Source organism: Lepidochelys kempii, chromosome 2 (assembly GCF_965140265.1).
Source record: "Lepidochelys kempii isolate rLepKem1 chromosome 2, rLepKem1.hap2, whole genome shotgun sequence".
In the NCBI taxonomy this organism is placed as follows: domain Eukaryota; kingdom Metazoa; phylum Chordata; order Testudines; family Cheloniidae; genus Lepidochelys; species Lepidochelys kempii.
In genome coordinates this window covers 224,815,346-224,831,910 of record NC_133257.1, presented here as the reverse complement: position 1 = coordinate 224,831,910, position 16,565 = coordinate 224,815,346, and the positions used below count along the sequence as shown (strand labels likewise).

Sequence of the window (16,565 nt, the reverse complement as noted above, 5' to 3'; positions counted from 1 at the left end):
GCTAGCAGCACTGCAGAAGAGAGGGGGACATGGTGTGGTATTGCCACCCTTATTTCTGCACCGCCGCCAGAGGTGGGTCTGCCCCTACATGGGGGCTCCTGGGGCCAGGTAAGAGGAAGTCCCATCCCTCCACAGCCCAGCCGGGGCTAGCAGCTGGAGCCACAGTAGGAGCCCCTGGCCAAGGTGCCCATAGCCCTGCTCCTCCCAAGCACTTGGGTGTTAAGGGGCCTTGGACTGGCTGTGTGTGTAGGGGGGGAAAGAGGGGGTGACCATACCGCCCTCCCAACCACATCACCCACCCGTAACGCTGTCCCTGCCTCTCCCCAAAAAGTGATGCTCCCCTATTCCATCTCACCCTCTCTTCTAAGCTGCTGGTGGCATTGCTGCCTTCAGAGCTGGATGTCTGGCCTGCAGCCACTGCTCTGAAGTCAGCACAGAAATAAGGGTGGCAATACCATGACCCCCCTACAATAGCCAAATGTCACGGGAGAGACCAGATTTAATGGTCCATGATGCGTTTTTCACAGCTGTGAATTTGGTAAGGCCCTAATCATTTCCCTTTGGCATTTTAAATCTTGCTGATTTTAAACTTTTTTTGATCCTCCCAGGACTTGCTGATTTTAAACTTCAAAACTACTAAACTGAATTTCTTCAAACTTGGCTTCATTTATACTTCTTGATATAATGTTCAAAAGGTACCACCAGCCTTAAAGAATTTGATTTGGTTGTAGTTTCAAAGGCATTCATGTTTAAAAGCAATAAATGTATCCTGAATCCTTGCCCAAATGCTGCCTTTTAACCTTCTGTCCTGTTTGGACTCTGAGCCCCTTAGTCTCTCTTCGTATTAATTGTTTTTTTAAGTTTATAGTTTAAAGCAATCTGGCTCAAAGTGGCTTAAGAAATTTAAACTAAAGCTTTAGATCAGTTTGAGATGATTAATATGATTAAAGCCTTTGATCAATTTCAAGGGTAAAAAGAATTCCAAAAATACAATTTTGAAGGACAACAAGGGCTGGAGAGCCAGCTGGGGAGAGGAGGTAGAATTTATGCTGAAGGTAAGGATTTTTTTATTATTATTATTTGTGCACTTATAAGAATGTACACATGGCTAGGAATGGAAGTACCAATTTAACTTGAAGTACAGATACTATTTGCCAATTGGTGAGCAAACACTTCAGCCAGATATGCCTTGAAGAGATACCTTAACCCAGTGGTTGCCGCATGCTTTCTGATGCAGTTCACATACCACCAGTAATACACATATTACATTTTGAGAACCACTGACTAGGCCTTTCTAGTAGATTTACAGTGGCCCTGGCCCATCTGCTGGCTTCCTGAATCTGTAGGACTCCTGCTGCATGAACACATTTAGACTGTTACTGTATGTCTGAGGAGTTTTTCAGACTATTTGCTGGAGGGTCTTTCACTTGAGTAGCTCTTCATTATCAGAACCATTGTTATTTTTGCTCTATTACGCGGTGGCTAAACTGTGGCTCGCAAGCCACATGCAGCTCTTTTACCCTTAAAGTGTGGTTCGCAGAGCCCCTCTTCCCCCCTTCTCCACCTACCAGACTGGGGGCGGGAGTGGGGACCTCAGGACCTCTGCCTTGCAGCAGCGTGGTGCAGTAGGGGCTTCTGCCCAGCAGGGAAGGGAGTCTCGGGGCTTCTGTCCACCGGGGTGCACCTGCTAGGGCTCGGGGCTGAAGTGCTGATCCCTGTCAGGTGCCTTCCGTGGAGCTCCCCAACCTCCGGCTCCCAGCAGGCGTGCCCCGGCTCTCAAACTTCTGAAGATTGTCATATGTGGCTCAAAGGGCCAGTAAGTTTGGCCACCCCTGCTCTATAAGGATATGTCTTGACAGGCAAAAGGGCTGTGTTTTTGAACTATTAACTTAATATTAAAAATCCCATTAACATGCAGGTTAACATGTTTGAAGTTGTTAGCTGTCCTTGCTGGGGTATAGGCTTTTCCTTGTGCTCCAGTATGGCCAGATAATATAATTTCAAACATTTCCCTGCATCTTAATGGGGTTTTTAAGTCGTGTTAAGCTAAGTTGACTGAGTTAACACAAGCTAAAAAGCACACGCTTGACCCTGTCAAGACAGGGCTTATAATGCTCATTATAGCTCCTTCTCTCACCCCTTTTCGGTTTCTTCTTCCAGTTCTCTGGATCTGTCCTGGCCTTGCTGTTTTCTCTAACAGCCATTTGTGTTTTCTTGCTTGCTTTTCCTCCTTGCAGTTTCCCCAAGGCTGGTTCTCCGTTTTCTTCATCCTCAGTCTTTTACAGTCTGTGCTTGTTCCTGCTAGGCTGAACCATGTCCCTGAGGTTGCTAGCCCTTGCAGCCCTGGACTGCTTATCCAACCTGTGACCCAAGAACCTCTTAATGCCAACTGGGGGTTGGCAAGGGGGTACAGAAATATCCTGATTCTGGGATGTTTCGTCTGGTTCACCAAATAATGTCATGTGAGGTCTCAGATGAAAGGTGATGTCACACTGGTTATTAATATAATTGTGAAATGTATGTACAGACACTGTAAGGAGTTGAGTGTATATGTACTGAAAATATGTTCTTAGAGTCTGGATCGAGGGTATTAGTCACCAGCAGAGGTTAAAAATAGATTTTCTGTCAGACAAGAGAAGTGTATTCATCTATCTCTCTGTTCAGTTGTAAATTAAGCAATGTGAGCTAGTACAATGGTTGCTCATGTTACAAATGTTAACAAAGAGATGTGAAGTCCATAGGAAAGGAGCACACTGCAAAAAATAAGCTATGCCGGGGTTATCCTGTCTGTGAGCAAAGTCAATGAACTTTGGGGATATTTTAAGGCACCCCTTCATCTTGCATCGAGGAATTAGCGCGTTTACACTTGTGAAAATGGGTCTCAGCTACTCTTGGTTGAATATGCTGAAGAGGACTTGGGCTGAGATATACTACTTTAGACTGAGGTTATCCTGTTAATTTTGTCTCTAGAAAGAGTATTATAGAGTATTATTTTGTTTTATATTTTTTATATATAATAGAACCATTTGTTTCTAGTATCCTAACTCACTATCTACTGAATCTCTCTAGTAGTTGATGATAAACTTATTCTTATTTTCACTATAGGTAGATCTCAGTGCTGTGTGTTAAGCAGAGTGTTGAGTGAGAGCTGACTCTTACAAGCTGATGTGTGCTGTTTCTCTGGGAATAGCAGGCTTGGTAACTCCATAAGTGTTTAGTGGATGAGAGACTGGGCGCTGCAGGGAAAGCTCTGAGCATCTGGGGGTAGGTGTGTGCCTGTCATTACCTGTGCAGAGAGAGTGAGGTCTGTGGAGGCCTGAAAGGCAGTGCTAGTGTTGCCAGAGGCAGTTGGTTTCAGGGTGCTGATCTACAGCAGGCCCAGATAAGGCTGTTTAATGCTAAGGGGATTGGCACCTTCTCACTATTCCCCAGAATCCCTTCTTTAACTCACAGTAGTCACATTCACTGGTTACGTAGTCCCATCTGGGCCTGGCCTTGGAATTGCGAACACTCAGCCTTTGCATAAGTTGAGCGGGGAAGGAAACAGTCCTCACCTATCATCTTCTGGCTAAACAAGACCCCTGGGTGTATACAGCAGTCTTCCAGGTGTACATCAACTCCTCTAGATATTTTGCCTAGTTTTACAACAGGCTATGTAAAAAGCACTAGCAAAGTCAGTACAAATGAAAATTTCATACAGACAGTGATGTGTTTATACTGTCCTAGAGACTATATTTAGGCTGACCAGATAGCAAATGTGAAAAATCAGGATGAGGTGGGGGGTAATAGGAGCCTATATAAGAAAAAGCCCCAAATATCGGGACTGTCCCTATAAAATCGGGACATCTGGTCACCCTAACTGTATTAGCAGTTCTCAAACTGTGTGTGAGTTTGTTTTAATGGGGTCTCTAGGGCCAGTGTTAGACTCGCTGGGGCCCAGGGCAGAAAGCTGAAGCCCAAGTTGTTAAATGATGTGATACTTGGGGTATACCAGACAAATAAGATCCCTGAAAGGGATATGGTGGTCTGGAAAGGTTGAGAACTACTGTCCTAGAGATCCTTATAAGGAGATCCCCACCCTAGCTGACCTGTGGCTCTTGACTGTTTGAGGCAGAAGTTAATAATCAGAAACATTGTAAAATGTGAATTTTACAATACTGATGATTTCCCTATACTGTTCCCAGAGAGTAGTTATCAGTGGTTCACAGTCGTGCTGGAAGGGCATAATGAGTGGGGACCCGCAGGGATCAGTTCTGGGTCCAGTTCTGTTCAATATCTTCATCAATGATTTAGATAATGGCATACAGAGTGCTCTTATAAAGTTTGCGGACAACACCAAACTGGGAGGGGTTGCAAGCGCTTTGGAGAATAGGATTAAAATTCAAAATGATCTGGACAAACTGGAGAAATGGTTTGAAGTAAATAGGATGAAATTCAATAAGGACAAATGCAAAGTACTCCATTTAGGAAGGAACAATCAGTTGCACATATACAAAATGGGAAATGACTACCTAGGAAGGAGTACTGCAGAAAGGGATCTAGGGGTCATAGTGGACCACAAGCTAAATATGAGTCAACAGTGTCACGCTGTTGCAAAAAAAGCAAATATCCTTCTGGGATGTATTAGCAGGAGTATTGTAAGCAAGACACGAGAAGTAATTCTTCCGCTCAACTCCATGCTGATTAGGCCTCAACTGGAGTATTGTGTCCAGTTCTGGATGCCACATTTCAGAAAGGATGTGGACATATTGGAGAGAGTCCAGAGAAGAGCAACAAAAATGATTAAAGGTCTAGAAAACATGGCCTATGAGGGAAGATTGAAAAAATTGGGTTTGTTTAGTCTGGAAAAGAGAAGACTGAGAGGGGACATAACAGTTTTCAAGTATGTAAAAGGTTGTTACAAGGAGGAGGAAGAAAAATTGTTTTTCTTAACCTCTGAGGATAGGACAAGAAGCAATGGGCTTAAATTGCAGCAAGGGTGGTTTAGGTTGGACATTAGGAAAAACTTCCTAACTGTCAGGGTGGTTAAGATCTGGAATAAATTGCCTAGAGAGGTTGTGGTTCCATCAGTGGAGATTTTTAAGAGCAGGTTAGACAAACACCTGTCAGGAATGGTCTAGACTCTAGATAATACTTAGTCCTGCCATGAGTGCAGGGGACTGGACTAGATGACCTCTCAAGGTCCCTTCCAGTTCTGTGATTCTATATTAATACACTTTTTAGTCAATATTTGTTAGTCTTTCATTGTTATTACTGACTCTAATATAGCTGCAACAAGGTGGATATGAGATCTTTTATTGGACCATTAGAGCTACAACAATGGAACATAATGAAATTTGCTGTATGAAAGGGAAACTCCACAACCTGACGCAAAACTTAACAGTGACATCTATTTCCAGTGCAAATGCAAGAAACAAACATCATCCCAGAGGTCTCACCATTTATAACCCTCTGACCACGCCGTACAGCGCCCATCCTGGGACCAACATGGCTATAACAACACTGCATATAAGAATGAAAGATATCTAATGTAGCTAACAGTTACTTATTTCCTCTGAGCATGGGCTGGTAGGTATTCTTTCACATTTCTTACTAGGACTTGGGTTTGTACCCAGTGTGGATAGCGCAATACTGGTGGAAGAGCAGTATTATTCAGTTGTGAGCTATTGTACAGTGGATGCTTCATTGCACTAGCAGTATTTAGGTCATATTTTTTGAGTCACATCAGTAGAAAGAGCATTGTATATTTAACTAAATTCTGTCCTATATTAAAGGTTATTCTTGAGAACATTTTAAAAGGTTTTCATTTCTTTTTGCAGTCTATGATATTGACAATGTAAAATGCCAGAACTGTCATGCACGTTTTGTGTGAAGTCTGTCTTACTCCAGTAAAATGTGAAAAAAAAAAATTGCTTTAAAATACTAGTGGTATTTTCACCTCCTAGCTTATGCAGAAGAAAATTTCAGGAAATGCTGCCAAGGTTGTAATAGTTGCAGCCATGTCATAAATTCATAGATATTAAGGTCAGAAGGGACCATCATGATCATCTAGCCTGACCTCCTGTACAATGCAGGCCAGAGAATCTCACCCACCCACTCCTGCAATAAACCTCTCACCTATGTCTGAGCTATTGAAGTCCTCAAATCATGGTTTAAAGACCTCAAGGTGCAGAGAATCTTCCAGCAAGTGACCCGTGCCCCATGCTACAGAGGAAGGTGAAAAACCCCCAGAGCCTCTTCCCATCTGCCCTGGAGGAAAATTCCTTCCCAACCCCAAATATGGCAATCAGTTGAACCCTGAGCATGTGGGCAAGATTCACCAGCCAGATACCCAGGAAAGAATTCTCTATAGTAACTCAGATCCCACCTCATCTAACATCCCATCACAGGCTATTGGGCCTATTTACCATGAATAGTTAAAGATCAGTTAATTGCCAGAATCATGTTATCTCATCATACCATCTCCTCCACAAACTTATTCAGTTGAATCTTAAAGCCAGATAGGTCTTTTGCCCCCACTGCTTCCCTTGGAAGGCTATTCCAGAACTTCACTCCTCTGATGGTTAGAAAGCTTCGTCTAATTTCAAGTCTAAACTTCCCAATGGCCAGTTTATATCCATTTGTTCTTGTGTCCACATTGGTACTGAGCTTAAATAATTCCTCTCCCTCCCTGGTATTTATCCCTCTGATATATTTATAGAGAGAAATCATATTTCCCCTCAGCCTTCTTTTGGTTAGGCTAAACAAGCCAAGCTCCTTGAGTTTCTTTTCATAAGACAGGTTTTCCATTCCTCGGATCATCCTAGTAGCCCTTCTCTGTACCTGTTCCTGTTTGAATTCATCCTTCGTAAACATGGGAGCCCAGAACTGCACACAGTATTCCAGATGAGGTCTCACCAGTGCCTTGTATAATGGTACTAACATCTCCTTATCTCTACTGGAAATACCTTGCCTGATGCATCCCAAGACTGCATTAGCTTTTTTCATGGCCATATCACATTGGCGGCTCATAATGCTCCAAGGTCCTTCTCCTCCTCCGTTACTTCTAATTGATGTGTCCCCAGCTTATAACTAAAATTCTTGTTGTGAATCCCTAAACGCATGACTTTACACTTCTCACTATTAAATTTCATCCTATTACTGTTACTCCAGTTTACAAGGTCATCCAGATTCTCCTGTATGATATCCCGGTCCTTCTCTAAATTGGCAATACCTCCCAGCTTTGTATCATCCGCAAATTTTATTAGCACACTCCCACTTTTTGTGCCGAGGTCAGTAATAAAAAGATAAAATAAGATTGGTCCCAAAACCGATCCCTGAAGAATTCCACTGGTAACCTCCCTCCAGCCTAGTTGAAGGCATGTTAACATAGGTACTTTGTACCTGGGCCATAGGCTCAGTGCTCAAGTAAGTAAATTTTGGGGACTTAAGCTATTTTTTGGGTGGATATGGGTGTATAGTAGGACAGAACCATCAACAACATAATTATAGTTGCTAGACTGAATAGCCCACTAAAGCAATCTGTAACAGGCAAGGAAATAAACAATTAATTTATTCAACACTCCACTCCTCAGTTGTCTTTCTGAGCCTCTACTACCCATAGTCCACATCCACCCTCATCTTAACAACAAAGCAGACCTAAAAAATCACTTTATTTGTTGGTGATATGTTCATATGTTTTGGATACTCATATATGATTGGTTTGTTTTTCACAATTACATGGTCCATAGTTCTCTACATGATTGTATGGGTGTGTGTAAGTGAAGCTTGATATTAAACCAGTGGCTCCCTTCTGATGAACAAGATCTTTGTTAATGGGAACAGCTGCCTTTTTTCAAGAGCTTGGAAGCTCTGGATCTCTGACAAGTTGAACTTCAACTCTCTCTGTCTCCTATCCTTCATGAACCTTTATTTCTAGCATGGGCTGGGATGGGGGTGAAGGTGGTCAGGGAGACGGGGGATTGTATGTCTTCACTGCAAAAAAATAGCTGTGTTTTTAACAATGACATACATCTATATATATATAAAATCCTAGCGGAGACAAGGTACAGGTAGTTGTGTTTTTTTTTTTGTTTTGTTTTTTAAACCTTGATGTAGCTAGTTGAGGTCTATCCAAGTGGTGGTGCAGTATTGATCTCGATTAGCTACATTTCTGTAATTTTGGATGGCAGTAGACACTTCTCTGACCTCAGGGCAACCCCCTCACCATATTTGAAGTCTCTGCTCCAAAATATGGAAGCTGAGTATAGCATCTCAAGGAAACTATTGTAAGAATTTTTAATATTAGAAAAGCAATGTATTTTTCAGTAACCTTGTCCTCAGGTTGAACCATTTTTGCTGAAACATTCAAAAATATTTGAGGGAGACACCTAAATGGTTAAAGTTTGGTAAAGTTACAAGCAACTTAAAAGTTGGCCTTACAATTGAAAATGTTGGACCACATTACTCCAGGCATCTCTGCCCGCTGCACCTATAATATGTACACACGCACAAATTAGAATGTTTTGTTTAAAATTTTTAAATCTGGCTCCAAGCTAAAGCAGGGATATCTTTTAGCTCCCTCATTTTCGGTAGCACTGGAGGGAAGAAGGAGCTACATTTTCCCCCTTTTGTATGTTTATGAAATATAGTTGGACATCCTGGAGTTCTTAAGATGCAAATACTTCTGCATAACTTTCGATGTATTCATTTTGCAGTAGTTCATCCAGATGGGCATCATCACTCCCAAAATCAAAGCATGAGTATTCTTACAAATATACACTGATCTTTTAAAATAGAGAGATGGTTGAGAGGGACAAAAGTCTATGCAAAACAAATTGTATAATATAGTTTGGGCTTAGTTTAGCCTGTGTAACCAAGAGCTCAGTGGTGGTGGAAAGTTTACCTGGAAGCGGGTTATGGTGTCACAGGTCACCAAAAAAACTCCATTCCTCTGGATGACTTATAGGTGGCTAGCTCAGTCCACAGTCAGATGGTTCTGGCCATAGAGAGGAGCCCCGCAGACTTCCCTAGTCATCTTTCATGTGGAGCTCTGGACATAATTTAAAACCATCCTGCCCAGCAGAACTTTTGGGGAGGAGCTGTGGTGAATAGTACTCTGTACAATAGCCGTATGGCATGGAGATGTGCTAATTGCACACAGCTACACGAACAGAGGTGATTCAAGCTCATTTTGGTATGTTTTTCTTTGAGTAAACTTCTACCTACAGCATAATATCTTGCATACTTGTGAAACATTTCTGTCATCCCTCCATTTTGTTCCTTAACGATTTTACTTGGATTTTAATAAGAGTTAACTTTGCAACTGTGTCTTTGTTTTCTATTGCAAAGTGGTATGTGCCAGGAGGAAGTGTTTTATATATATTTTTTAATAGAACAATCCAAGTTCAAAGTGTGTGTGTTGTAAAAATGTTTTCCATACGGTTATCTGGAAATATGTTGTAGATTAACTATTTCCCTATTAAAGGAACATGAGTACTTGTGGCACCTTAGAGACTAACAAATGTATTAGAGCATAAGCTTTCGTGGGCTATAGCCCACTTCATCAGATGCATAGAATGGAACATATAGTAAGAAGATATATACAGAGAAAGTGGAAGTTGCCATACAAACTATAAGAGGCTAATTAATTAAGATGAGCTATTATCAGCAGGAGGAAAAAAAACTTTTGTAGTGATCATCAAGATGGCCTATTCAAACAGTTGACAGTAAGGTGTGAGGATACTTAACATGGGGAAATAGATTCAGTATGTGTAATGACCCAGCCACTCCCAGTCTCTATTCAAACCCAAATTAATGATATCTACTTTGCATATTAATTCAAGCTCAGCAGTTTCTCATTGGAGTCTGTTTTTGAAGCTTCTCTGTTGCAAAATTGCCACCCTTAAATCTTTTACTGAGTGGCCAGAGAGGTTGAAGTATTCTCCTGCTGGTTTTTGAATGTTATGATTCCTGATATCAGATTTGTGTCCATTTATTCTTTTGCATAGAGACTGTCCGGTTTGGCCAATGTACATGGCAGAGGGGCATTGCTGGCACATGATGGCATATATCATATTGGTAGATGTGCAGGTGAACAAGCCCCTGATGGCGTGGCTAATGTGATTAGGTCCTATGATGGTGTCACTTGAATAAATATGTGGACAGAGTTGGCATCGGGCTTTGTTGCAAGGATAGGTTCCTGGATTAGAGTTTTTGTTATGTGGTGTGAGGTTGCTGGAGGGTATTTGCTTCAGGTTGGGGGGCTGTCTGTAAGTGAGGACTGGTCTGTCTCCCAAGATCTGTGAGAGTGAGGGATCATTTTTCAGGATAGGTTGTAGATCTTTGATGATGTGCTGGAGAGGTGTTAGTTGGGGGCTGAAGGTGACAGCTAGTGGTGTTCTGTTATTTTTTTTGTTTGGCCTGTCCTGTAGTACATGACTTCTGGGTACTCTTCTGGCTCTGTCAGTCTGTTTTTTCACTTCAGCAGGTTGGTTATTGTAGTTTTAAGAATGCTTGATAGAGATCTTATAGAGATCTTGTCTCTGTCTGAGGGATTGGAGCAAATGCGGTTGTATCTTAAAGCTTGGCTGTAGACAATGGATCATGTGGTGTGTCCTGGATGGAAGCTGGAGGCATGTAGGTAAGTATAGTGGTCACTAGATTTCAGTATAGGATGGTGTTTATGTGACCATCGCTTATTAGCACAGTAGTGTCCAGGAAATGGACCGCGTGTGGAATGGTCTAGGCTGAGGTTGATGGTGGGATGGAATTGTTGAAATCATGGTGCAATTCCTCAAGGGCTTTTTTTCCATGGGTCCAGATGATGAAAATGTCATCAATGTAGTGCAAGTAAAGTAGGGGCGTTAGGGAACGAGAGGTAAGGAAGCGTTGTTCTCAGTCAGCTATAAAAATGTTGGTATACTGTGGGGCCATGTGGGTACCCATAGCAGTGCCCTGTTAAACTGTAGAATTAGAGACTCAGGCAGATTTGTAACTATTCATATAAGGACTTTGATAATGCAGCATAAAGTTTACTTGCCTTAAGCAATTGTTCAGATACGTGTTTACAGTACATTGAATTCTGGACAAACTTCTTTAAGAAAGAGGGTTTACAACAGCATTTGAAATGAATATATAACTTTATTTATTTTTATTTTAGGATGTGAAACATGTTGCGGACTCATAAAATGAGTGGCTGAAAGGGAAAGGAAAATAGTGCCATTATTTACTAGAATAACAACATGGGAAATACAACCACCAAATTCCGCAAAGCACTTATAAATGGAGACGAAAATCTGGCCTGCCAAATATATGAGAGCAACCCTCAACTAAAAGAATCTCTCGATCCAAATACTTCTTATGGGGAACTCTATCAGCACAATACTCCATTACATTATGCTGCTAGGCATGGAATGAACCGAATACTAGGGTGAGTATTACTATGTGATTTGTTAACATATTTAATAGTTGCTCTAGGAATGGAAGAAGTTTAGATAGATTTATAAATCTTACTTTGTGGGTATGTCATTGGTGAACATTTTAATTTGTATTTATTTTGTGTATAAATTTTAACATGTCCAGATTATAATAAAATATGCAAAATAATCTGTTGTGACAAATTTATATAATAAAGAATGTGTGTGTTTTTTAAACTTGGGAAATGTTTAGTTTTAATTGATTTTTAATGTTTTGTTTTTTTCTTACATTCATTTCAGGCATAAAAGTCTGTTAGAATAAAAACAGCTTGCTTCCTGAGGTGTCTTATTACAATTTTTTTTTATTTTATTTTATTTTTAAGACTTTTCTGCACACTTAAAAATTTATTTTTTTAGTAGCCCTTTGTAACTCTGAACCCAATGTACATCTTTATCTAAAATTTTCTGTTTTTTCTGATCATTCATATGTGCTTTAAACATGCCTTCTGAAGTTGATTTTTTCACTTTATGGTTATCAATTACTCTTTATGCCAAAGATGTGTAGGAAGTGTGGCAAGAGCTTTTGTGATTCAGACTATAGTTGAATTTTTGATATATAGGCCTTTTCATAGAAAGTGTATTAGTGTTTGTTGTCTAACTCCTCCTGTGTCCGCTTACACAGTATTTTCTCTTTTTTGTTATTGATTAACAAATCAGGCTTCAAAATTTTTTGTGTAAGATGTTTCTTTGGTTTGGAAAACTGATCTGTGCGCTACAGTACTTGGACTGATATCCATGTCTGATTGGACGAGATTCTTTTTCAGAACATCTTTGTATCACTTTTTCTGTCAGTCTCTTGATTTTTTACCTACTAAAATTCCCTATACAATATTTTCTTTGGGAGCTCAGTTAAGATGTTATGAATGTTGCTTAAATGCTGGTTGTGGAACCTCTTTCCAGACCCTCATACGAACAAGATGATCTAAAAAATTTAATGCTATATTTGTATGTTCTGCAAGGAACATCAGCTAGTTTTACAGAGGATAGGGCAAATGCATGCACATGTTCTTATAAAGTTCAGACAGTTTGAATTTTTGCATTTTGTGTAATGAGAAACACAGTATCCTACAATTAGTTCTGGGGGAATTCTGTGTCACTGTGCAATGCAGAATTTGCACAGAATTAATATTCTGCGCAGAAGTTCATTGTAATAAGGAATTGCGAGATCATAAGTACACTGCAGTTCATATTTAAAAGAAAAGTATTTTATGGGTAACATCAAAACTATGAATTATAAGAGTATACTAAGACTTGTTGGAGCAGTAAAATCCACTCCAGCAACACTGAATAAAGTGTCACTGGCACCGTGAAAAGCATTCAACACCTTTTATGAGCACTCAATTTACTAAAAATTAAAGTTAATATTAAAAACATTGTTCTAGTTATGCTGTCAAACTTTTGATTATCGAAACCCTGGTTCTGGATAAGTTGAAGGTCAGACAAGTTTTAAGTGAATTGTTGATCCTGGGAAGTTTACTACTAAATTGTTTGGTGCACTAGTGCCTTAAAACTTACACTCCCAACTCTGGAGCTCTTGATGGTTCTGAAGTTCTATCTACTTAACTATAGCTTAATGTTGCAGAGTTTGAATGTTTTTATTTTATTTATTTTTTTTATTGTGGTAGCATGTAGGCGCCCCAGTCATGGATAAGGGGTCCTGTACAAAGACCTAACAAAAAGACAGTCCCAGCCTCAAAGAGCTTACAATCTGTCTTTTAAGATGGAGCCGATCCTGCCACCAATTAGTTTGAGCCCTTTAAATAGCTGAAGGCTTCATCCAACCCACCCCCCCAGTACTTTAGATAATTTGGGGTTATTCTCCAGATACAATTGTCCTCCTGATATATCCTGTTTTAATTCAGATAATCATGTGTTTCTTAAATAAGAGCTTTTAAAATTCATTTGTACACCCTTTTTTATGTCAAACAGACAAAATCTAGACCAACAAATAAGACAAGGTGTTTGAAATGCCTGTGCATGTCTACACTAGGACTTACACCAATGCTAGCACCAGTGGTGCAGGACCTGTTCTACACCAAAAGTGAGAATTTTACAAAAAAATGAGTTTAGGTACTACCAAATTGAACTGTACTCTGTTGAGCTGCCCAGCATGGGGGAAATTTATGGACTTCAATGGATAATGCTCCTATGAACAAAGGCAAAAGGTTACTTTCTTTTTAGGTAGAGGGACTACTAAAGGTTCTACTTATGCCCTGATGAGCTGACGACCTTGGCCACTAACTGGCAGGTAGCCCTTGGATTCAAATCTCAGTTTATCTGAAATCCCCTGCAACAGTCAAAAGACATAACCTTGTTTTGGATAATCAGTGATTTTGGATAAATGAGGTTTGACGAAATGAGGTGCTGCCTATTTTAAGCTGCTACTGTTTATTAATTTTACAGGTCCTGCACCACTGGTGCTAGTATTGGTGTAAGTCCTAGTGTAGACAGGCACAGGCATTTCAAACACCTTGTCTTCTATGCCTGCTCTGAGCATAATTAGACAACATAGGTTACATACACTATAGTTGTGCTTCCAATTGTGGATGGTTGGTGCAAGCCTCCACTGGTGCAGCAATATCCACACTGCTATACTTCGTATGCTAGCTCAAGCCCCAGTAGTAGAAGTCTGTCTATTCAGGATGGGAGTCTCATTCCCAGCTGCAGTGTAGACATACCCAAAGTGTTTTAAAATGCCAGTGGCCATTTTCTGCAGAAGCATTCCCATGATTGTTAATACCAGAGCAACAGGAGGAGAATACCCAACAAACCTGAGTGTAGACAAATTTTGCCAAATCAGTCAGCCTTGGAGAAATTAGCTAGTAGTCCTTTAACTGTGAGTCTCTCTTACAGGTTTTAAAGTTTCCACTCAGGGACAGGAGACTTCAGAATTGGCAGAGCAGGCACCTTAATTATCTGAAGATTTTGGGTATCCCATGAGATCATCAGATAATTGAGAAAATGGGTGCATAGCAAGTGGGTCCATACATTTTTTTTTTTTGTTGTCCCCTACTGCCAGAATGACTCCCTGGAGCATAGGCAAGTGGGCATAACTTAGAACTGTGAAATTGTTCTGAAGTTGCATTTGAGGACCAAACCAGTGTCAAGACAGGCCATGACTGGGGGCATGAATGTGCCTAAAGATAAAGATAGTTTATACCTGCTCTCAGAACTTTTGCTGAGTGGTAGGTACTCTGGCCCATAGATTTTTTTTGATCATATAGATTGTTCTGTTTTTAAACTCTTCCACACTACGTTATGTTGATATATGAAGTACTTTTCCTGTGTGTGTGTGTGCTCGAGAGAGAGAAAGTGAACTTAGCTTGCTCTGAGGAGGAAATGTTCTTTTTGCAGTTAGTAGTAGAAGTAGGTATTATTTTATAAGAAAATTACTGTAAATCAGTAATTTAAAGAGTTATGAAGATAAGTGTTCAAATTTTAGACTTTGATTTGTTTGTTTTTCTCCTCATCCCAGGACTAATAGGTTGTTCTTCCCCATACTCATAGAATGCATGAAGAGTTACTTCCACAGTAGAAATTCTGTCATCATTGCCTTGGCAGGAAGTTGAATGAAAGTTGAATTAAGGACAAATCTATACATATTGTTTAATATGTTTTTGTTTCAGATAGATACTCAAATAAAACAATCATTTTCTTGTTTTATTTTTGTACCAAAAATGTACCCTATTATGGGACGTTATATTAAAATAGGTGGATCTATGAAAAATCCTGGAAAAAAGAAAGGCATATAAGAGAAAAAGGCATTCTAAAAAGTAGAGCATATTAGCAGAGTAATCTGGATTATATACCTTTGATTTATTGCTTTGAATTGATGAGTCTGCCTACAATTGTGAATGCTTTGGTGTGCCATCACCTGAAGTACCATTTTTATTGATTTAAAAAAATAAATTCTTGGACTGGTACAATATCTGCCAGTCATTCCCAGGATCCACTTCATGGTATAGTACAATATATTACATTAGTGAGTCCATTACTGGATACGGTGTCCAGTTCTGGAGTCTTTGCTTCAGAAAGGATGCTGACAAATTGTAAAGGATTCAGAAAATAGCTACAAAAATGATTTAGGATCTCCAAAACATGCCTTATAGTGAGAGACTTAACTTTATTTTACTTAGTTTATCCAAGAGAAGATTAAGGGGTGATTTGATAATAGTCTACAAGCACCTACAGCAGTGGTGTGCAACCTGCAGCTCCCATTGGCCGGGAACAGCAAACCGTGGCCATTGGGAGCTGCACGTAGCCGTGCCTGCGGATGATCAGTGTGAAGAAACTGTCTCATGACCCGCCAGCGGAGTACCCTGACGGGCCATTTGTGGCCCTTGGGCCGCAGGTTGTCCACCACTGACCTACAGGGAAAAAGATTTCTGACTGTTGGCAGTTCTTTAATTTAGAAGAAAAAGGCAATGGTTAGAAACTAGATAAATTCAGGCTGGAAATAATGGGCAAAATTTTAACAGTGAGGATAACTAACCATTGGAACTTTGCAAGTTGTGGAGAATCCAACAAATCCATCTTTAAATCATGTCTGGATCTCTTTCTGAAAGGTACACTGTACTTCAAACAGAAGTTATGGGTTCAATGTAGGAATTATTGGATGAGGTTCTTTGGCTTGTGTTATACAGTAGGTCAAACTAGGTCATCATAATAGTCCCTTCTGGTCTTAAAATTATGAATTTGGGGAGACTGAATGAATAGGACTTCTCTTTGCCACCTATTTGCTGTTGTTTCTCATTCTGTTTGGCCTGTGTTCAGTTGTCAACTTAAAGTACTTATAAATAACTCCACTATTCCAGCCTGATGTATAATAGGGGATGAAATTTACAGGAGGATTGTTTCATTGTAGTGTCATGATATTTATTGTGGGCCCTATTAAGAGAGCCACATGACCATCAGAAACAAATGTTAACATTCTGTTCTCTACCTTCCCTATCACCTTTAAATTGTATGGAGCTGTCTGATGTCTGCATGAGAGAGCAGTACCATCCTGAAAATAATTGAGGATGTGTGGAACAAATATGTTGCATTACATTTTGATGATTCTTTTATTTTATAACATGTCATAGCCATTTCTGAATTTGCATCTCTGAA

General features: G+C 40.1%; 1 protein-coding gene across 10 annotated transcripts in view; it reads left to right on the top strand.

Moving 5' to 3' along the window:
• ANKIB1 (ankyrin repeat and IBR domain containing 1) overlaps window positions 1-16,565 on the top strand; it is a 154,663-nt gene that overhangs the window by 25,244 nt on the left and 112,854 nt on the right. For 9 of the 10 annotated variants that reach the window (XM_073333976.1, XM_073333978.1, XM_073333979.1 and 6 more), the window contains one exon: window positions 11,141-11,410. In XM_073333976.1, the coding sequence (XP_073190077.1) occupies window positions 11,223-11,410 (188 nt within the window). In that variant the 5' untranslated portion in view covers window positions 11,141-11,222. Of the gene's footprint in view, window positions 1-11,140; window positions 11,411-16,565 lie in introns of those variants that run through there. The other variant, XM_073333980.1, reaches the window with a different exon arrangement.